Genomic DNA, 22852 nt, shown 5'->3' with positions numbered 1-22852 from the left:
CTGTCAGACCAACCTTTCCAGCCTCCGTGCAGTCACAACTGCACTTAATGTATGGCCGTTCCTGTAGCGCTTGTGAAATGACATACGGATGTAAAAGTCTGGCAAGGAAGGCTGTATTAACGAACCCTGACGTTATCTTACAAGGCTTTCTAACGCGGACTCTGCCTGGCAGTTCGGCCCCTCTGTGACCTGCTCATTCCAGGATGGAAAACCTGCTATTCCAGAATGTTCCATTTGATAACTCCGTCTATCTACTGCACTGATCTGTATGGGGTCCATATCACAGACAAGGAACAGGGCACAGAGCAGCTAAGCAGACAGGATCTCTGTCTTAACCCCCCTCCTGGCCGCAATCCCTCTCTTCTCCCATCCCAACTGTTCAGCGCAGTGCTAAGGGTCTCAAGTGTCTCTGTTAACCCTCCAATTTGGGGACTCTTAAGGGGGGCGGACGACTGAAAACTGACCACAGATGTTCATATTCTGTTACAAGATCCATTTTCTTCATCCCAGTACTGCGCTTTTTCTTTATGCATTTTTCCTGCTACTTTGTAAGTTACATATTTTCTCCCTCGCTGCCTGGACGAGGAGAGGCAGGGACCCCCACAGCAGCCTCACAAGTCACGACACCCACAGTGCAGGCCAATGCTGCTGGGTGGCACCCACCTTGTGTTTCGGAGCCGGGGCGGATGGAGACAGAGAGTGCCCACCTGCTTGGGGCACAGGAGACAGACCACCCGCTGTACCTTTTGCCCCGTTCCATGGGCCCCGGTGAGAGTTTCCAGCCTGTTCTGGGTTTTCCGAGGTGTTTTGTTAGAAATTGGCAGAGGCTGTGTGAGGTGTGCTTATGCCAAGTGCCTTTTTTTTTTGAACCAGAACTTGTTGCTTTTCTAAGAGGGGGACACTCAGGGCCTGAAGGGCAGTGAGGCTCTCTGTGGCAGGGTCTGTGGCTCGCTCCTCTGGCTCGATGGGTCTTAATGCACGTTTCTGTGCGGTCAGATGTAACTGTCCCGGAAATTCACAGAATGATGCCCTCACCGCCTCCCTCGGTCCAGCTCTGGGTCACAGCGAATGCTGCTCTCAAGAGGTGCGTCCCACCCTTCTTCATACTACGCATGTGTCTTGCTTTTCAGGTTTTCAATTCATGCCACTGGGCCACCTGGGCTCTGCTATCCCCAGTGTCTACACTAATACACGCTCCTCTCAAATCCTGGACAGCATGGGCTGGGGGGAATGCAGCCCAAGGGCTTGCTCCCCAGTCCTACAAAAGCAAATACTCAAGAAAACAGAGCTGATGCCCAGATCTAAGTTCTGTACCTGCCATTTCTAGTACTGCTGAACAGGAAATAAAGCTCTACGATTTCTACATTAATCGAGACACTGCCTATGACGTTTTCTTCTTCAAAATGCTACTAAAAATCGGATTTTGGATTCATTTAAAAAAGGCATTAAAACTTTAATGGGTATCATTAAAGCACACAGGAAGAGAAAAATATGGTAAGAAAGAGATCTAGGAGATACTGATACCAGGGGCGCCTGGGTGGCTCAGTGCATTAAGCGTCCGACTTCGACTCGCGGAGCGTCTAACTCCTGCTCTCACGGTTTGTGAGTTTCAGCCCCACGTCAGGCTCCACAGTGATGATGTGGAGCCTGCTTGGGATTCTCTCTTCCACTCCCTCTGCCCCTTCCATGTATGTGCTCGCTTGCTCGCGCTCTCTCTCAAAAATAAAAAAAAATACTGATGTTAGTAACTTTAGGAAAATTGATAACCAAACATAGAAAACTGCTCTGCCTCCGATACCAAAATAAAAACTTAAGAGGGGTGCCTGGGTGGCGCAGTCGGTTAAGCGTCCGACTTCAGCCAGGTCATGATCTCGCGGTCCGTGAGTTCGAGCCCCGCGTCAGGCTCTGGGCTGATGGCTCAGAACCTGGAGCCTGTTTCCGATTCTGTGTCTCCCTCTCTCTCTGCCCCTCCCCCGTTCATGCTCTGTCTCTCTCTGTCCCAAAAATAAATAAACGTTGAAAAAAAAAAAACTTAAGAAAAACAGTGTCAAAGTATCTTTGGTAAAACGTTTCAAAACGAGCTGGCTCTGACCCTCAGTGGGTCTCCCGCACGAGTGATATAGGAGGAAGGGCAGACCCAGCAGTACGGACAGAAGCCACAGTGCCTGCAAATTTAAAAAAGAAAATGCAAAAAAAACTGCAAACTGAGGAGGAACCGTTTCTTTACCAGGATTGCGTTTTTCTAAATAGGTACAATCCGCCTGCCCACAGCAAGGCATTTTCTAGGAAAAACTTCAGTATTCACAGGCCCTCAGCCAGGAGAAGGGAAAATACACAAATACAGCGTGGTATATGTTACTTTATACTTCATCTGCCCAAAACCCAAGCCTCCAAAGCAGGAAAACACAAAAACGGTTTCTCATTTACGTGATACCAGGCAGGTAGGTAGAGCACGAAATGCAGCTACCATCGGTGCAGAAGAACCAGTTATCCCACAAAACCGGGAGTACTCCGAGGGCAATCAGAGCAGGTGAGTGAAGCCCACACAAGAACACCGTAGCATCAGATAGGTACTATTTTCAGCGTCAGACATGACAAGGCATTAGGTTGACCATGGATCATTCGCTGTAGCAACCATCAGTGACTCGTGAAAAATCGGCTGTAGTGGTCACTGATTTCAACCTTAAAAGTGGATACTTGGTGTTTCCCACGAACGCCTTTATTAAAACATCGGTGGCGGAGTCCAACTCCGTCCTCTTCAGCCCTCTCTGACCTTCATGATTTCCGACAACTCCCATCTTCCAAGGTGGTCACACGCAGCCTGCTCCCACCTGTGGACGCTCACCTCCCACGGTCTCCAGCCTTGCAGACCTGACATTATTCACGTCCGTGGGGCACAGGCACGCTCTCCTGCCATCCAGGTCTTTATGACCAAAATGCCATCGAGTCACTGCCAGTCACGTTGTGAATATATCCTCTGCCACTACTTTGGGCTACTTTCCGTTTTAAATCGTGAAATACAGCAAACATAGAGAATAAAATATACTCAAGTCTCTGCACTTAGATTGAGCAAAGCTATTAAGGTCTATGTTCAGTGTGTCCCCAACTAAACCATGCAGCTGCCTGGGACTCATGCAACACAGATCTAGCCAATGAGATGAACGTAGAGGCTGGAAAGCCATCCTTTCCCAAATAAAAAAGCAAAGCCTCATCAGGAAAGAGCCCTTTGCTTCCCACATCTTCCTGCCTGGAATGTGGATGTGCGGTCCGGAGATACAGCATCTGGTTTGTGACCAAGAGGCAGCAATCTGGAGATATACTCTCCTGTTGATGGACATCTAGGCTGTTTCCACTCTAGGGCTATTAGGGATAAAGCTGCAAAGGACATTTTTTGTACAGTTCTTTTGTGGACCTACTTTTCATCTTGGATAAATACTTAAGAGCAAAACTGCTGGGTTATGAAATAGGTATATGCCTAATTTTTAAAGTACCTATCAAATAGTTCTGCAAAGCAGTTACACCATTTTACGTTCCCACATATTATGTTTTAATATCTCATAAATCTCCCCTCCTTATTCTTCTTAATCTTAGCCACTTTGTACAAAAACTTAGGACAGTAAAGAATTCTTTGGGGGTTTTGATTAGAATTGTATCAAATATATAGATGATGATTACTTTAGAGAGAATTTATGACATTTATGGTTATGTACATACTGTCAACAATTAAAGGGTTAGATTCAATTAGCTAACGATTTGTGTAGACTTTCTGCATTTGTTAAAGAGACAAGGCTCTAATGGTCTTAGATTGCCCTCCTAGGATGCTGGAAAGGTTAGACTAGCATCCCCCAGGGAACTGAAGAGCTTTTCTATTCTATCCTCTGGAAAAATTTATGTAAAATAGGGATTGCTTGGGTTTGGTTGTTTAGGCTTTATTCTTTATTTTTTTCAGATGAACAGCAAAGCAATCTTCGAGATGTTGGGTTTCTCTCTGGAATGAATTTTATGGTTCTTTTATTCACTGAATCAACATGGCAGGGCTGTGACACCTTGGCTGGCCACCTCCCAGCATTGTCCTCCTCTTCCTGGAAGCTGATGGGACCTCAGGTGTCAGTTGGGTCCATCGTGTCCTGAAGACAGACCATTTCTCACCTCCTTTGCAGGGTAGAAATGTTGCCCTCTTCTCCTTGCAGATCCTGGCTTAATTAAAAGGTTAACTACAAAATATATTTGGGGACTGCCTGTGTTTTAAAACTTTGATAAAACCAATCTCTAAAGTTGACTGTGGATTAGTGCTTTTATTGTGGCTTTATGTTCTGACTACTGATTTAATGACTATAGGGCTATTTGTTCTTGAGTAAATACTGGTAATTTATATTTTCCTAGAAAACGGACTTTTCTTTTTTAGTATGAAATTTATTGGTTTCCATACAACACCCAGTGCTCATCCCAACAGGTGCCCTCCTCAATGCCCGTCACCCACCCCCCCTCCCTGCCACTCCCCACCAACCCTCAGTTTATTCTCAGTTTTTAAGAGTCTCTTATGGTTTGGCTCTCTCCCTAACTTTTTTTTTTTTTTTCTTCCCTTCCCCCATGATCCTCTGTTAAGTTTCTCAGGATCCACATTAGAGTGAAAACATATGGTATCTGTCTTTCTCTGTATGGCTTATTTCACTTAGCATCACACTCTCCAGTCCCATCCACGTTGCTACAAAAGGCCATATTTCATTCTTTCTCATTTCCAAGTAGTATTCCATTGTATATATAAACCACAACTTCTTTATCCATTCATCAGTTGATGGACACCTAGGCTCTTTCCATAATTTGACTATTATTGAAAGTGCTGCTATAAACATTGGGGTACAAGGGTCCCTATGCATCAGCACTCCTGTATCCCTTGGGTAAATTCCTAGCAGTGCTACTGCTGGGTCATAGGGTAGATCTATTTCTAATTTTTTGAGGAACCTCCACACTGTTTTCCAGAGTGGCTGCACCAGTTTGCATTCCCACCAACAGTGCGAGAGGGTTCCCATTTCTCCACATCCTCTCCAGCATCTATAGTCTCCTGATTTGTTCATTTTGGCCACTCTGGCATGAGGTGGTATCTCAGTGTGGTTTTGATTTGTATTCCCCTGATGAGGAGCGACGTTGAGCATCTTTTCATGTGCCTCTTGGCCATCTGGATGTCTTCTTTAGAGAAGTGTCTATTCACATCTTCTGCCCATTTCTTCACTGGATTATTTGTTTTTTGGGTATGGAAAACTGAGTTTTCAAATATACGGATGTAAAATTGTAACATTTAGTTTTTAAATTTTGTCTGCATCTAGTTGTCATGTTTGTTCCTAATATATATGGATTTTTTTTTCTTTTTCTTGATCAACTTTGTTAGAGGTTTCCCTATTAGCCTTTTCTCTCCTCCAGAAGTCCTGTGGTTGAGGACATACACATTCTCACCTCCCTGTCTCCATTGGCCACTCTTTTCTATGATCTCTTAATTACTCTGTGCTGCATATACCATTTCATCAGATCTTCCAGTTCATTCTCCCTTTCAGCTGAGTCCAATCTACTATTGACCTTGCACTGAACTGATAATTTAAATGAATACCCAAACAGTTTCAAAGAGTTCTATTTGGTTACTTTTCAAGTATTCCTATTTTCTATCATAGTGTTCTTTTTATTATGGGATGTATTTTTTCATGTCTTTTTTTTAATGTTTAATTTTGAGAGAGAGAGCGCACCCACGAGTGGGGGAGGGGCACATAGGGGAGGGGGCAAAGAAGATCTGAAGCAGGCTCCCTGCTGATAGCAGTGAGCCTGATGCAGGGCTCGAACTCACAGTCCACGAGATCACGACCTGAGCCCCAGTACGATGCTCAACCGAGACTGAGCCACCCAGGTGCCCCTCGTGTCTTTGTTTTAAATGACACTTAACTAATAATGCCTTTCAGTTTGATGCAGTATTTTAGTTCTTGAAAATACTAAGATTGTCACGCACTTCTCATTCTTCTGTGTAATCCACATCTCAGACTAGAAGCTCCAGTTCATGTTAGAATTTCACCAAGGGAAGTACACCACTGGTCTTTTCTTTCCTCAACTTCATAATGGCGTCAAGCTTTCATCTCAAAAAGTGTGTGTGGGGGTTGCTTAGCAAGTACAACATTTCCTTTCAGAGATTCATTTTGCTTATGGGACGTTTCCTTATTTTTTCTCCCCACACTCTGTTCTCAACTCTTGTTTTCTCACCATTGCACTGTTTTCTCCATAGAGCAAAGCTTTCCAGCATTACCTTTACTTTTTCGTCTTCACCACTTTCAAGACAACCAACCAGCTGTAGGATCTAGAATCGGTCTGTTGTAAGCATACCTTGTTCTACTGTGAATTTAAAGAACGTATTTATAAGACAGCTGTCAAAAACCAACAGAAGACTCTAGATAGAGTCTCCCGGTTTTTCCTGATTTCTCTGCAGTTCATCATCATTGATCATCATCCCGGTGCAAAGCACCAGACTCATAGATATTTTATAAAGCAATAAAAGAATCGTACATCAGTGATGTTATTATGCTTCATTGGAAACAGCTGCTGTGGGGGGAAAAATGCCATAAAAAATTGCCGAGTTTCTGATATTTTTATTTTAAAAGATTCTCGGAGTGTTGAATTTTTTGCTGACATTGCCTTGTTCATACTGCAGTGCTTGTCATTAGAATTGCAAAACACAGAGAGTTACCTGGGTTTACAAGCCCCAGTACGATACCAATCCCGGAGCTAGCCGGGGTAAACATTTTGCCTAATTTCTAACCCATCAGGTAGGCTATGATGCTATGGGATGTGAATTCTAATTGAAAAAGCTTTGCTTTTTGTTGAGATTATCATCAAAGAAGATGAAATGCAGAGAAATAAGGAAAAAACAGAAAGGCTCTAAGGTCTCATGTTGGGAGTTCAAAAACTATTACAATCGTATTCAATTTACAACAGCACAAAGTATACACGTGCCAGATTGATTAAAGAAGCTACACCTGGTAGTCATAGGCCACCTATGTCACCTAAAAGCTGCTATGACGCCAAATGGAAATCATTTGAGAGGGAAAAAAAATCCATTTTAAATCTGTTTAATCCATTTTAAATCCATTTCAGAGATCTATGAATTAAAAAAAATATATCTCTTGGAAGAAATGAAGAGTTTATGTACTTTGAACAAGAAACCACCCATCTGAGCCCCCAAAAAAGGTAGGTAACAAGGGTGCCTGGGTGGCTCAGTTGGTTAGGCATCGGACTTTGGCTCAGGTCATGATCTCACCTATTCGTGGGTTCGAGACCAGCGTCAGGCTCTGTGCTGCCAGCTCAGAGCCTATTGTCTGGTTCGAGGATTCTGTGTCTCCCTCTCTGCCCCTCCCCACTCACACTGTGTGTGTGTGTGTGTCTCTCTCTCTCTCAAAAATAAACATAAAAATTAAAAAAGGCAGGTAAGAAAGAAGTCACTATTTCCTCTTAATTTATTTGTCTCTGGATTTCAAAGCAGAGAGATGAGGAAGAAGAAGAAATGGCACAACATAAAGGCGTGTTTCTGAAATGACTCTGAAGAACTTGAGAGACGGAAGATACTTTAGAGATCATCTAATCTCCAGGTTCCTAAATGCCGAATGTCAACGCACAGACTTGCGCCAGGCTTAGCGATAAGGAAAATCAAAGTGGATTCAGTCCCCTAGTCCTCCCCAGGAGATTCTAATCTAGCAGATCTGGAAGGTTTTATTTTACTGAAACTAGGTAAGGTTTAAAAGAATTCAGGGAAGTCGGGTGTGTAGCCAGGCTGGCAAATGTTGATTTAATCGAATGGGAAAGCTGAGATCCAGAAGGGTTAGGTGCCCTCCCAAAGGGCCACAGGCTTGTTGGTGACAAAGCCAGGACCGGAGTCCAGCTCTGCAAACATCACGTCCACTGCTTTCCCAAGACAGCAGGCTGCCTGGTCAATCTTGGATACTCCTCTGTTGCTGTAACCTGCCGGGACCGCAAATGCATCTCCAGAGACCAACGGAGCAACCAAACAGTAAGGAATACACAAGATGGAGTCAGAAGACCTGCGCTCAAACCCAGTTTCACCAGCTTCCCAGGCTGGCAAATCCTTTGAGACAGCCCTCCCATCTGTGATATGGGAAGTAGTCCCTAATGACCACTATGAAATGGCCGTCAAACAAGACCATAGGAACAAAAGTGCTAGAACTTTTCTGGGAAAATAAAAACAGAAACGGATATGAATGCTAAATTTAGAAATAAAAATATTTTAAAAATATAAAGTATAAACATGAAAAATCTGTAGCATAAAAATAATTTGGAAACTATTGTCAGTTTCATGTAAGCACTGAAATGTCATTTATACCATACTGTTTTGAAAATAATCTTACATTACACAAAAGCTTTTTGTCCTTGAAATCAGGCTCAGGAACATTTTTTTTTTATAAATTTTTTTTTTAACGTTTATTCATTTTTGAGAGAGACAGAGTGCAAACGGGTGGGGCAGAGAGAGAGGGAGACACAGAATCCGAAGCAGGCTCTAGACTCTGAGCTGTCAGCGCAGAGCCTGATGTGGGGCTTGAACCCACGAACCATGAGATCATGACCTGAGCCAAAGTTGGACGCTTAACCGACTGAGCCACCCAGGTGCCCCAGGACTAGGAACATTTTAAGTTTATGAAATACAATCAGGACTACTTTCATCTTATGGATTTCATGAAGCTTGTAAAATTTGTTGAGTCATTATACGAACTGTGTAACAAGGTACAAAAACATGATAATAAAGTAAATTTTAAAAATGTAAACACCGACATTGCGGCCGAGGGGAGATCTTCCTTCACTTTAGTGATGTCACAGAACGCTAACGTGCCTCATGCTGAACTTCAGCTGAGGAGAGTTGTTGCGTTTTGGAAAACATCAAATTTTAAAACCAGAGGAGATACTTATTTTAAATTTTTTCCCACAACTTTTCCTGCTTTCTGTTTCCAATTAGCTATTGGCTAATGAGTGCTCTCCCAAAGCATTCTCAGTGGCGAAAGACATTTTACAGTGCAGCACATTTTACTGTAAATCTGCCCAAGACATTCCCAACGTGGAGGAGCCCTTTCCCTGACATCTGACCGTGGATCCTTGTTTACTGAATGGTTCGCGATATCCGCCAGGGGCCTTCCCCTCCGCCCTGCCTCCAACAGAGAAGGTTCCAGGTCCTCGCAAATACATGCATCTGCAAAATTTCCCCCCAGTTTGGGAGATTATCGGAGCTAGCCATTTTTATCCTGCGAGAACATGTAAAAATCAACTATATACTTTTATGGAACAAACGAAAGAGACCAAGAGTGAAAAATACGTATGTGAAACCTTTCTGGAAACTTCCAAATGCTCTATAATCTAGAAGTAGGCTTAAGTTATTTTTAACAGGTGGCCTGGAGAAAGAATATAAGTGGCCATTAATGACAGATAGTAGCCTTTTGTATAGAAAAAACTTCTAAAGTCTTTCTTCACATATAAGAAGGGAGCGTCCCCTGGAATTGTTTGAACCACCTGCCCGAGTTCAGTGTTTCCTCTCTGTACCTTCCAGTGAGATGTCCGAGCTCCAGGGGAGACCCAGGTGCAGTTCCCAGAGGCTCTGCAACCTTCCCCGGGGGTCTCGCCCCTTGTCCCAGAGGCCACTCCCTGGTCAGGTTTATGGGATCCACTGGAGAAGGAACTCCCGGCCTCCTCAATGCATCACCAACTGCACACTTACATGTCTTAAGGAAAAGCTCTCAGTCCACTTAAAAACATAATTAAGAGGATAAAATATTGATTTATCAGCTGTTTTAGTGGATGATTTTTTAATATGGAATTCATTTTGCATCTAATAATTTATTTTTATTCCTGGCTGACTCAGAACAATGCAATTTTATTCATAAAAAATGAATGAGGAGTGAAATCCAGTCGGGGCCGGGAGCTTGGTTCTCTGGATTAAGAGCCTAGTAAGAGGGATTTATTAGGTGTGTCTGTCGGCACTGTAGAGCCTGGGAAAACAGGCACATTTTCAACCGAGAGGCTAAGCTTGATGCATTTGTAATCTGGAGGACAGAGGACTGATCATTTTGTCGCCTTCCATGGGGCAGAGATGCTCAGGGACGCCGCACCTAAATGACTTCTCAACACATCTGGACTTGAAACTTCGAGCAGGTCCCGGCACACCCGGGCCTGGGAAGAGCCCGTGAAGTGCACAGATCATCATCAGGCTCACTCACATGCAGGGCCTTATGAGGTCAGACGCTGAAACCACTTTCCCCAAAGCCCGGTTCCAACCTCAGAACTCAGGAAGTGTTCCCCCGCCTGGACCACTTTCCCACAGCCCTGGGGCACCGCCCACAATGCCTACCTAGTCACCCATCCCAATTCTCTCTCCTTCCCGTCCGGCTCATTCTCTGTCCTGAAAACCTTTCCCCGGGCTGTCCGCAACCTCCCAGTTCCTCTGTAAATAAACACGTGTGTATCTCAAAGCTTGGCACACAAGAAACCCTCTACCTCTGCCTGCACCAAGCACCCATCTCTCCGGGGACCCCGACTTCCCGCAGGCCCTCCTGAGGAAGGCCCCTTGTCTTCTCGCGTCCTGCCCTCAGGAAAACCCCTTCTCCTTTAAGCTGTGCTACTCAGTGCTATAGCCCCAGAAGGCTGAGAGGCTGGCCTCCCAGCTCACGGAGGCTGCTGGGGCCTGGCTCCAGCCCTCCCACCCACATCCCTCAGCACCCTTGGGGAGGACTCACTGCCCCCACAGTCTCAGGACTAATTCCACACTGATGACCCTCACCCTTCACCCTACTTTTTGAAGGACCCCTTTGGAAATTTTACGAGGACGCGTTTGGAAATTTTAATGTGACCACACCCCACTTCCAGGTCCCACATTCTTGTCCCTCTGTCCTGCTTTTCCACCTGTCCCTCGACTTCCTGTTGCCATCAGTCTTTCTCAACTTCTCCTCTTACCTGCGCCCACCAGCCCAAGTGCAGCGGGCAGCCCCCCACTTGGCACCCCTCACAGCGGCCAGGGGCCCCACAAATCCTCGTCATGACGCTCCTCTCCTTACTTAACCTGCCAATCACTTCTCTCCCCGGAACCTTATCCTCTGGCTCTGCCTGCAAAATCTTTGTGTTTCCAAGAAAGCAATTTCCCTCTATCCTAATAGAAACTCATTTTCAAACGAAGTAGAGAAAGAAGAGTCCAAACTGTTAAAGAAATGTGCTTTCAACAGTTTCGAGTTCTGTGGAAGCTACCAGCCTCCCGGGAAATAGTAATTGTTAGGAGTCCTTTTAGAGAAAAGGGGAGGGTGCTTTGCATGTTAATTACTTATATGAAAATAAGGCATTCCATTGCTTTTATCACCAAGTTCTGAACTATTACAGACAACGAGGTTGTAATGGTCGGGGAAGCAGACAAAACGTTAAATGAGATCACGTATTCAACATGTTTCAGGCAATGGGTTACTGAGAAACTTCAAGGAAATAAAAGAATTATTTGAAAAACATGTTTTTTATTCTTCCCAGTGGACACAATACTCATTCTACTCAAAACTGGTTTGAGTGGCCCGGCAGCCAGTGCAACCACCCCTCAGCCTTGCAAATGCCATGTGACATCAACCACATAAATGGAAGAATGACTGCGTATCAAGGAGAGGAAATTTGGAAATGGTTAAAACAATTCAGTAGCTTCTAGGGAGATTTCTTATTTCTCTACTCCATGAGTTTCCCAAATATCTGGGCCGAAAGAAAATGTAGTTATCCAAATGAATTCTTAGATCTCGAAAATAACCCTATAAATGTTTATCCGAAAGTCAACTCATCCCACCCCCCCCCAGGCGGGTTTGTCCAAGAAAGGATACTTACTTGCAAATTGTAGTCTTGCAGAATTTTAACCAAGGAGTCTCTCAAATTGGGAATCTCCATTCCTTCCTTAATACGATGAATCAGGAGAATTGGGTCTACGTGCGTGCCAATGTTGTTTAGTAAGCCAGTAATAAATGCTGCAAAATAGCACATGCAATAATTAGGACACAAGCAGTTTACATAGTGCAGTTTTAGGCCAAAAGTGACTCAAATAAAAACTTATTTCCTTTATTTTTTTTAAGCTTATTTTTATTTTGAGAGAGAGAGAGAGAGAGAGAGAGAAAGCGGCGGCAGGGGGGCAGAGAGAGAGGGAGACAGAATCCCAAGAGGGCTCTGCACTGTCAGCCCAGAGCCCAATGTGGGGCTTGAACTCCCAAACCACGAGATCATGACCTGAGCCGAAGTCAAGGGTTGGACGCCTAACCGACTAAGCCACCCAGGTGCCCCCCAAATTATTTCCTTTAAAGGAAGTGCTAAAAACATTTAAATTGCTGAATTCCCAAAAACTAACTTTCTTTTCACTTCATGACATAAAGGAGAAGCCCCATGAGTTAAAAACAGCTCGAGAGCAGATGAGGACTTCAGAACACAGCCTGCCATGCTGATGCCTAACATTTACCGGGAGTTTACACTATGGCTTGGCTCTCGCTTTTCTCCAATGTTCGGCAAGGTAGCAGTGTTGTTTGCCTCCATTTTACAGAAAAGGGAAATGGGGTGGTTGCCTGATTCATCCAGGGCCACATACCTAGCAAGTCAAAAGCCCAAATTCACTCCCAGGCCAGACCCCGGGCCAGGTCATGCTGTGCTCCGTTTCACCCACCCTGCCTCCTTGAAGGTCGGTAAACGACAACTTTCTCACACTGAGTTAGATTCTCAAAGATGCACGCACATGTGACAATCTACATCTGCAACTGACTTGAACCGCATTATCCTCTTGCATCTCTGATAAAAAGACAATCCCGAGAGCAGTTTCTAAAACTTGAGAGCCTTGGAACAGAGAAGCCTTCTTACTAAAATAGTGAAGGGAAGGGAGCAGACTTTGAACCACTGTTGCCAGTTTTGGAATCATTTCTAGATCTTCAAAAGAGGGCCTGGGTTACTGCTGGGTGACTGCGTATTTCTTTCCGAAATGGGAGCCCTGGAGGCGGACAATCCCATGGCGGCGACACACTCATGCTCCTGGAGCTGCACTGAGGCAGTACGGCGGGACGGAGAGACCGCCAGTTACTGTCCCAGCAAACATCCAAGGACCGTCAGTGTGTAGTGACAGTTCTAGGGGTCCATAAAAAGGCACTGGCAAGGGCTTTACATTTGCAAAATAAAGGCCCCTGTATACAAATTGAAAAAACAAAACAGCCGGATCACATTTACTGAGGTTGGTATGGTAGGTAAGAAGATGTTGACGGGGACACAGTGAATATCATCAGGTTAACCACCTGTTTTTCACATTCAGGTCATGCAAAGTGATGGGGCCCCAGGCTTCTCTGCGCAGGAGAAGCACTGGAAGTCGTTACAATGTACTTAGCCTATTTTTATCACAGATACTTGGCCCTATTTTCCACCCAGTGGGTCTTGAGATCATTCTTACTCTAGATGTCACTGGCTGTATTGAGAGATAGAGGCCTGATCGCAGATGGGCTTTTCTGCTTACGCGGTTTGTCGATGGAATATAAAATCAGGTCTTCCCAGAGTTCTCCGTCGTCTTGCTCCTTGGCGAATTCAATCGCTTTATCAACATCGTGCAACTCCTCCGTGATCATCTTCAGGGCACTTCGGCTATTGCCCATTCGGCCTAGCAAAGATGGAAGAAATACTTCATTTAGGATCTTTTTTTTTTTTTATTATTATTTTTTAACGTTTTTATTTATTTTTGAGACAGAGAGAGACACAGCACGAATGGGGGAGGGTCAGAGAGAGAGAGAGACACAGAATCTGAAACAGGCTCCAGGCTCTGAGCTGTCAGCACAGAGCCCAACGCGGGGATCGAACTCACAGACCATGAGATCATGACCTGAGCCGAAGTTGGACACGTAACCGACTGAGCCACCCAGGCGCCCCTAGGATCTTTTAATAAAACATTTTTAAAGAAATCGCCTACCTCTTGTTTATGCATCTCTGGTCTTGAAGGCTACTGTTTTCTTATGTGACATTAGCCTTTACTATTTAAACACAGTGAAATAATGAATCTCCCTATTTACTGGGTGTTTCCTTTGTGGTAAGTACTCATGTAAGTGCTTCACATAAATTACATCATTTAACCGACACTATAATCCTACGAGGGATGTTCTAGTAATATTTCTGTCTTACGGAAGAGGACACAGAAACATTAATAACTTGCCAAGATCATACAGCTACTATGCGGCAGATCTGAAATCTGACCCAGTCTGTCGGATTCCGACTTCCCTCTGACAGACGTGTATTTCTTTCGGGCACATTCATACCCAGACACAGTTAAGACTTAAAGGTCCTGGAGTCATTCTGCCTCTTGAGGTAGCTTTGGATTTGCTCTTTTGATACACTTTGTGCCAAATGCAAGTTCAACTATCAACTACCTCATTTCCTTCTCTCCAAGTTCAGGGGAAAGCCTTCCAACTGCCCTCATTAAATGAAATTTTTACCAACTATGCTTCTATTCGGTTAATTATCTTTACACACTTTGCCCGTTGATCTACTGGTATTTTAATGGCTTTAACAGTTTCCACGAGTCTTTAATACAGTACATGTAGAAAGCTTTACTCAGAGGCGGGACAGCAAGTGCCAGCCCTGTGGCAGGAACCAGTAGCGGGTTTCGAATCCTCCTCATTCTGAGCCGCCATTATCCAGTGATAATAGCTGGCCTGGGAATAAAATGAGATCCCAATCTGTCGTACCTTCTATAGCATCCTGTTTGTCCTACAAATATTATTCCCATTGTCTTAGGTCTTTAAAATGGTTAATTTTTAAAATATGTGTAGGATTTTAAAGTTTTTATAACTTTAAAAAAGGAGATTATGTCTCCCTTTGTAAGTCCTCTACTTCCTTGTCTGCTAAGACAATGTGACCTTGTGACAAAAATCGACCCGACTGGAGTATTTTTGGGGAAGAGATGCTGGAGAAACACCTAATGTCTGAACTCTGTGCTTATACCACAAATATCTGCATAGAGCTTCCTTGGGAAACCTTCAGGAATCCACCCTGCTTCTTTGCAAGTGGTTCATTTAGGAGGAATGGGAAAGACAGTAGGTCCTGCGCCCTTGGTACAAAAACTATGACACATACGGAGGCCATGCCAGAGGCCTAGGGGCAACTCAGAACTAGATTATACCAAACAGTTTTCCTCTCTCCAAAATGTCCATATTCAACCGCATTTTCTCCGGTCACTTAAAGTGTGATTACTGACAATGAACATTATTTTCTACCAAGATCATGGTAAAATAGGCTGACATTTTTTTTAAATTTTTTTTTTAACGTTTATTTTTGAGAGAGAGAGAGAGAGAGAGAGAGAGTGCGCGCGAACGAATGCATGAACAGGGGAGGGTCAGAGAAAGAGGGAGACCCAGAATCTGAAACAGGCTCCAGGCTCTGAGCTGTCAGTACAGAGCCCGACGCGGGGCTCGAACCCACGGACCACGAGATCATGACCTGAGCCGAAGTTGGATGCTTAACCGACTAAGCCACTCAGGCGCCCGGCTGTCATTTTTTTTTTTTTAAATAGACAAACTCACCAACCCATCTACAGTTTATTTGTGATGTGTCAGCTGATACAGTCTGGTTTATTACACAAAATGAAGATGTTATCTCAGTAGCATTTATTAAATAACGTTTCCTTCGCTACTGAGCTGTGAAGTCTCCTTTTCCATATGTTAAATTCTTATAGGGAATAGGCTCTAAGCTTTGTGTGACCGTGGTCTAAAGCTGATGTCCATTCTTAGACAATTTACATGACACCATCGCCCCGTTGTGTAGCTTACAGGGACCAAAGGGAGTAAATGCTACTTACTCAGAAGATAAATTGTCTCTTCCACAAAGTTTCTCTGTTGACAGATCTCAAGAGCCTTCAAAGAGAACAGGGTAAAAATGTTACTCTGGCTTATCAGGCAAGAATAAATTTCAATAGACTCACTTACACATAGATGCTCGAGAGAATTTTTCCATTGCTTCCCTTTAAAAACAAAAAGTGAACAACACCCAAGTCTTAGGTTTTGCTGGTGGCTGGCCTCACTCGCTTCTCAGGTGCCGGACTGAACAGAATTTAACCGGTAACGTATTTGAAATAATGCAGAACCTTCCATGAGCAAAGGCAGAAGAGAAGGACTTTCCCACCAGGCTTTCTCTCGATGTGACTTCAGGTTTCTTCAGAGCACTGCTCCCCACCTAATTCCCAGTCACCGCTTTCAGCTCCCTGTCCCTCCACCAGAACGCAAGCTCTGGGAAGGCACTGCTGTTCATCGTGGCACGTTCCCAGCACCGAGCGGACCACAGCTCACTGGTCTGATGCACAAACAAGCACACAGATCAGATATTTCCACTGCTGGCTCACAGGGTTTGAAACAGAATGCTGGGCAAGGGTCTGTCAAAAGCTGAGAGGGGAAAAAACCATATGTGACCATCAAGAAGCATCAAAAAAGAGATCAAGTAAAGAAACGAGGGACTCCACAGGTGACTGCATTTCCTTAAGCCTAAGAAAAAAGACACACTGTGTCCATAAATACTTGCATACTTGCGAACGGGCTGGCACACATTTACCAAACACTCTACTGGGCACTGGAGGGTCACATCGGATGGAGATGCGAAGGGGACGGTAGTAAAGATAATGCTAATGCTGATGTCGCCAGAGAAGTCGGCTGGGGGCGGGATGGGGGAGAGCTCTCCTTGCAAGGAGGTAGCACGCGGCCGCTGCACTCCAGGGAGGCTCACAGAGAGGCAACAGCACACAATTCCGTGACCAGGGAGGCACGAATAGAGGGCCAGGTGCACAGACACGGGACATGAGCTCCGGTTTATGGAAGAGGTGTGGCATCAGAACTGGGTGCGGTATGAGGAGGGTCACCCGGAAACCACATCTCCCACCCCACCTACATGTGTAACCTTCCTACTGCGCTGCTGTGCTCTGACAGCCGAGAATCTTTGCTGGGGCCTACGAGACATCCACGATCTGCTCTGCCTTTGCCTTTCTGGGCAGCAACACCTCACACTCCGCTCACCCCTCCCCTGCGGTCCCTTGGCCTGGAAGGCTGCCCTCCCTCCCCCCACCCCCCCTGCCCCGCCCCTTCAGGCAAATATTCCTCGGGCCCCCCAGCAGGCCAGACCCCAGGTACTCAGCCTCGGGGCAGCCTGCACACTTCTTCCCCACGATGACCTACCGGGGCCGATGACCTACCAGGGCCGTTAACCACCCCTAACTGCCTGCTCTCCGCAGCCCAGGACCGCGTGACTCGAGCCCCGTGCCCTGCATGATGCCTGGCTCCTAGTGGGTGTGCAGGAAATCTTTTTTTTTAAACAGATGGAGTAGGCAGAAAAGGTTTCAGGAGGAAGATTACTGGGTTGTGTAGTCATTTAAAAACCCAACGGTTGGGTTAAAAAAGCCAACGGTTGTTTTAAAAACAAGAACAAGGCGATAAAAAGAACAGCGCAAGTTCAGCAGCTCTTTGGGCTAATGACCCCTCTTGGAAAATGGCAGCAGGATCAGGTTTGGAGTTCTGATTTTTGAGTTAAAATTTTTTGTGTAGAATATAGATTTAAATGTGCCTCTGGTTACAGATTAACAGCTAAAAAGGGAGGAAAAAATGCTGATCGTAGAAATCGATGTTGGAGGGGGGGACCCTAAACCAAACATTAAAGAAAGGAAAAACAACCCTTGCTTCAGAATGACAGGGAGGAGTTTGAGGTACACAAATTATTTAAGTGAGGAAACGAGAAGACTAGAAGGTCACGATGAAGAGGAAACACTCTTAGTTGGATGGCCCACAAGATTCCTTTAGCAGTCACATGGCAGGGGCGCCTGGGTAGTTCAGTAGGTTAAGTGTCTGATACTTGATCTCGGCGCAGGTCGTGATTTCACGGATTCAGGGGTTCGAGCCCAGCATCACACTCTGCGCTGACAGGATGGAGCCTGCTTGGGATTCTCTCTCTCCCTGTCCCTACCCCACTTGTGCTGTCTCTGTCTCTCTCTCAAAAAAAATAATAAACTAAAAAAAAAAAAAAAAAAAAATGTTATGTGGCAGAGGTTACCCCCCAATATCCTTTACCCATTTTCTGTAGTAATAAGATTTCTGGTGGGTGTGTGACTGCTCAGAATTTAAAAAACAGCCTTCCTAGCCACAGGGGAGCGGTGTGACTAACGTCTCCCACAGAGATGAACCGGCAACGTGGCAGCTTCTGGCAATCTTCTTTAAGAAGCAATGCGAGTCAACGCTTTTTCTTATTTTTAGTGCTTTCACCCAATCTTCTCCCGGAAACATGAATGATACTATCTTATACCTCCAGCTCGAGGTCCTACAAGGTGAGGGACCAGGAGAAAAGACCACGTGGCGGCCACCACCGACAGGGCTCTGCCACCTGGACTTCCATGTGACAGAGAACTTGACTTCCATGTGGCTACTCTGTTGAAGCCACTATTATTTTGGGATTTTTATCGCTCATAGCTGAACCTAATCCTAACTAACACCTAGAAGATCTTCCTTTGTTTTGATCAAAAACACGATTTACCCTATCTCTATACTGTCAGGTCCATAAATGAATCATCATCACAAACAATGTAACTTTCTTATGGATTCCTTACCCTTCTGGGATGTTCTAGAGCAGAGACAGGATACACATGTGAGCAGTTCAATAGTGAAAGGAAACAGCAAACAAATATGAAGTCCAGAGGACCGGGGACCATTCCAACAAAAAGTTATAAAGAAACCAGCTGAGGACCTTGACTCCTGCGAGCTGCTAGACAGACGGACAGCTTATGGCTGGGTGAGACTATGTTGTGTACAGATAAACAACAAAATGTGATATGACCGGACAGGTAGAATGTTTAAAGGAAGATGGTGTGACTAAAGAGTATACTGCTTAGTTTATTACCAAAAGGTATCTATAAGTCAGTTTCATACTGGGAAATTTGCTGACACTAAAGTACCAGAAGTTTCCAACAAAGCCATCTCCCCTTCTCTTGAGCATTTAAGAACATGTCTGTCTCAAACCACACAGACTTTGTAGCCTGAGGACTCACCTGAGCTGTCTAAGACAGCAGTCTCTTGCATGTAGCTATTCAAATTCAAATTGAAAAGTCAGTTCCTCACTAGATGCTTTTCGACCACCTGACTGTCCCACGTGGCTCCTGGCTATCTTGTCAGGGCAGTACAGTTTCATCACTGTAGAACATTCCACAGGATGATGCTGCCAGCTCTGTTTGGATATTATGAAAAATGACAAGTCATGTGGGAAGAAACGTCTAAAGACAAGTCTGAAGTCAAGAATGGTCTGGAATGCAAGCAGATGTATAATAACAAGCTCAAAGATAATCTGAGTCTCTGAAATTTGAGTTTCCCAGATTTTTAAATGTTTTAGGACTAGTTTTTGACAGTATCTGAAATTATTCTTCTTTTCTCTTATATGAGAGAGCAGAGACTCTAGAAATCTCTACCAATTCTGAGTAAACTGTAAAAAGAAAATATTTCTGGTACACAGAATTTTTCTATTATTGACATAGTGCATAAAACCATGTTTCCCTAGATTCTTGAATGTTCTTGGGCCACAGTGCTCCCTCTAGAGGAAACAGTAGGGAAACTAAGATTTTTAAAGCCAAAAAGAGGGAGACAGACAGACAGAGACCAACACAGACACAGACAGAAAGGGAGAATCATAACAAAAATAAAAGGAAAAATAATAATGACAGAAGTGGAGTAAAAAATGATGCAGAAGTAATGTTTTAATTTTCCTTTTCCTGATTTCATATAAAGGCAAGGAACAGAGTGAGAAATTTGGGGGTAACTAACAAGAACCTGATCATCTATAAATTAAATAATAACTTCCACCCAGACTTGACCCGGCCATCATTTATCCAGTATACTCTTTAAAGGTCACTAATGGGAATCCATAAACTTTGCATCTCCCAGCTTTATTCCTCCAAGTTCATAAATATTGCCACCTTATAAATGCCATAACAAATGAGGGAGATCTTAAATTCAGGTATCAATTTCCAAAGCTGCACAGCTGATATTCTGCTTTTATCTATTCTAGCCATAAACAAATGAGATTTGTAAATGAAAACTAGTACCTGTTGACAATTTAGTTTAAAAACTGATGTCTTTTGGGGCGCCTGGGTGGCTCAGTCAGTTAAGTGTCTGACTTCAGCTCAGGTCATGATCTCGTGGTTCGTGGGTTCGAGCACCGCGTCGGGCTGTGTGCTGATAGCTCAGAGCCTGAAGCCTGCTTCAGATTCTGTGTCTCCCTATCTCTCTGCCCCTCCCCTACTCATGCTCTGTCTCTCTCTCTCAAAAATAAATAAAAACATTTAAAAAATTAAAAAAAAAAAACTGATGCCTTTCATGATTCTTGCAATACTAAGGATTATCTTCATTACCATTGTTATTATTTTAATTAACATTTTAAACCTGAGAAATGATTCCTCGCCATCCTGGAAAGACTAGGGCATCTAACTTAAGAGATCTAAGTTCCAAGTCTGGGCCCTCTGACTTATTAGTTCTAGACTGGGTTTTGTTTCTTTCAATTCCTGAAGACTCAGCTTGTTGGGGATAAAATGACTTTATCCACCTACCTGTGCTTTTGTAGAGATTAAATAAAAATAAGGTACATGAAAACACGGCACATGTTACAAGGCACAATGGAAACATAAACGATTTTTATGGTCTTTTAAAATTGCTGTCTATGTTATAAATACCTACCACCTCTGTATCTTCTTTAGAAGGAACAACAGTTTCATAAAGGCTTATGATTAGTTTTAGAATTTAGGAGTTGTGGTGATTTTAAATCCTGAACTCTGGTCTTCGATAACTACTGCTGCCTTGTGAATGCCACTTCCTTAGAGGACTTCTGATGTGATGTCAGAATCTCTATAAAGTTTTTGGCCAAATATTATCGATTGTGGGATTTCAAGCAATACAAACGAAGTTTGACTGGGATTCTGGAAGATTTCACCCAGCCATCATTTGAAGTCACTCTACCTCTCAACAATTACCCAAATCCCCACAAAGGCAGAAAACCAGAAAAAGACAGAACTATTCTGCCAGAAGTGAATTATCAACAAGAGGGGTCAACATGTTTTGAATAAAGCCTTGAAATGTTAGGCCCTTCCCAGTTAAATTAAAATGAACACCAAAATACCACCAAAGCATTTACAGGACTAAACATCTATCCACTCTTCTGAAACAGAGATTTCTTTGGTGGGGGCATTAAAAAATTTAAGTACTTAACTTTGTATTTAATAGAAAATGATACAAATTTACTGAGTCTCTTTAGACAGAACAGGTGCACCTGTACTCATGACCTTGACTTCACAGTTAGCATGCCTGGCATGCATTTCATGGGGGGCAAATTTGCTTTTTATAAATTGCTAGCTTTTTCAGGTTATAAGTAAATATAGAATGAATTTGTTCTTTTTCAGGCTATAAGTAAACATACAAGGATTTCTAAGATGATTAAATGTCTATAAAGTTCTCATTTCTAGGGAAAAAAGAATGAGATCCTTCATGAGTTACTAAAGTGTATCTTCTTTAAGACGGCATTATGTACCTGAGCAAGGACAATGATGTATTTTTGTGCGAATATACAGATGGATATACACAATGGATCCTGATTAAAGATAATCTCTTATGAAGAAGTCTCAAGGATCTGTAACAGGAAAGCTCATCTAGGAAGTTCTAAAAAGGTAGCTTGTTGACTTGATTATTTTTAATGGCATGTCTCTACCATAACCAGCTCTAATTCATTTTATTCAAAATTCTCTTTCAGTGGAAAACATGAGATAACTTAAAAAAAAAACCTACTTAAAACATAATCAGTTTCAATATGCTTCTGTTGAATTCATTTACATGCAACTAGCTCTTCTCAGTGGATCAGGGAGAAAATTTCTAAAAGGTCTATATGGTGCTCTAAGCAAGTTCTAGGTATTGCAAGTGCCATTCGTAGGTCTGCAATTTTCTGAGGCTCCCCTTTTAGGTAGAACAGTGTGCCTTCTGTTGAACACTACTAGACTGGAAAACGCCTGATGGGTTGAAAGGGTGAGAAATGCCAACATCTTGGGATCTGGGTGGCGCCCCCACACCTGAGTTCTGTGAATGAGAAGGAGCCCGGGGTGGCGGCTGGTCACGGCTGACTCCTCAGACAGAGACCCACACCCAACATCAGCCCCTCCTCCTGGAAGCAAGTGTCATTTCCTCAGAAAGTGAGATACGAACGGAGGGGCACTGCTCAAAGAGTAAGAGTCTCACTTTCATCCTCTAGATTACAGACTCTGTAGCAAGAAGAGGGAAACCTCTCTTTTATTTTGTAGAGTAAGATGATGGATTTCCAAATTTATTCTTGGGAAAATGTCTTAGGACCCAAATTTAAAAGGTTAAAAGTTTTTCATCAACTAATATGCGGGCAAGATATTTTTTCATTAAGTACAGATTTTGAAAATCAACTGAGCTGAAATCGGTTCATAATAAATCCATTTATCAACATGGCTGAAGAAGCAACTCTAGACATGGTCAGTGCACGTCAACTGCATTACCATCCATCAATTCCTTTCTTTAAGTTTTTATTTATTTATTTTGAGAACAAGTGAGAGACAAAGACAGCATGTGAGTGGGGGAGGGGCAGGGAGACAGACTCCAAGCAGCCCCTGCACTGTCAGTGCAGAGCCCAATGCAGGGCTCGAACCCACAAACCATGAGATCATGACCTGGGCTGAAACCAAGAGCTGGACACTTAACCAACTGAGCCACCCAGGTGCCCCTGAATCAACTTCCCAATACATATCTCTTAGGGTCAAATACATTTTTGT

At 43.8% G+C, this 22852-nt stretch overlaps 1 protein-coding gene across 2 annotated transcripts in view; it reads right to left on the bottom strand.

Moving 5' to 3' along the window:
- VPS41 (VPS41 subunit of HOPS complex) overlaps positions 1-22852 on the bottom strand; it is a 184828-nt gene that overhangs the window by 4130 nt on the left and 157846 nt on the right. For both annotated transcript variants that reach the window (XM_047095042.1, XM_047095043.1), the window contains 3 exons: positions 15857-15911; positions 13529-13669; positions 11878-12014 (listed from right to left, as the gene is read on the bottom strand). In XM_047095042.1, the coding sequence (XP_046950998.1) occupies positions 11878-12014; positions 13529-13669; positions 15857-15911 (333 nt within the window). The remainder of the gene's footprint in view (positions 1-11877; positions 12015-13528; positions 13670-15856; positions 15912-22852) is intronic.

The sequence above is a fragment of the Lynx rufus genome, unplaced genomic scaffold (genome assembly GCF_022079265.1).
Source record: "Lynx rufus isolate CCGP_SWC_20201006 ecotype Redwood Valley unplaced genomic scaffold, mLynRuf1.p SCAF_4, whole genome shotgun sequence".
NCBI lineage: Eukaryota > Metazoa > Chordata > Mammalia > Carnivora > Felidae > Lynx > Lynx rufus.
This window is presented reverse-complemented; position numbering and strand designations above follow the sequence as displayed.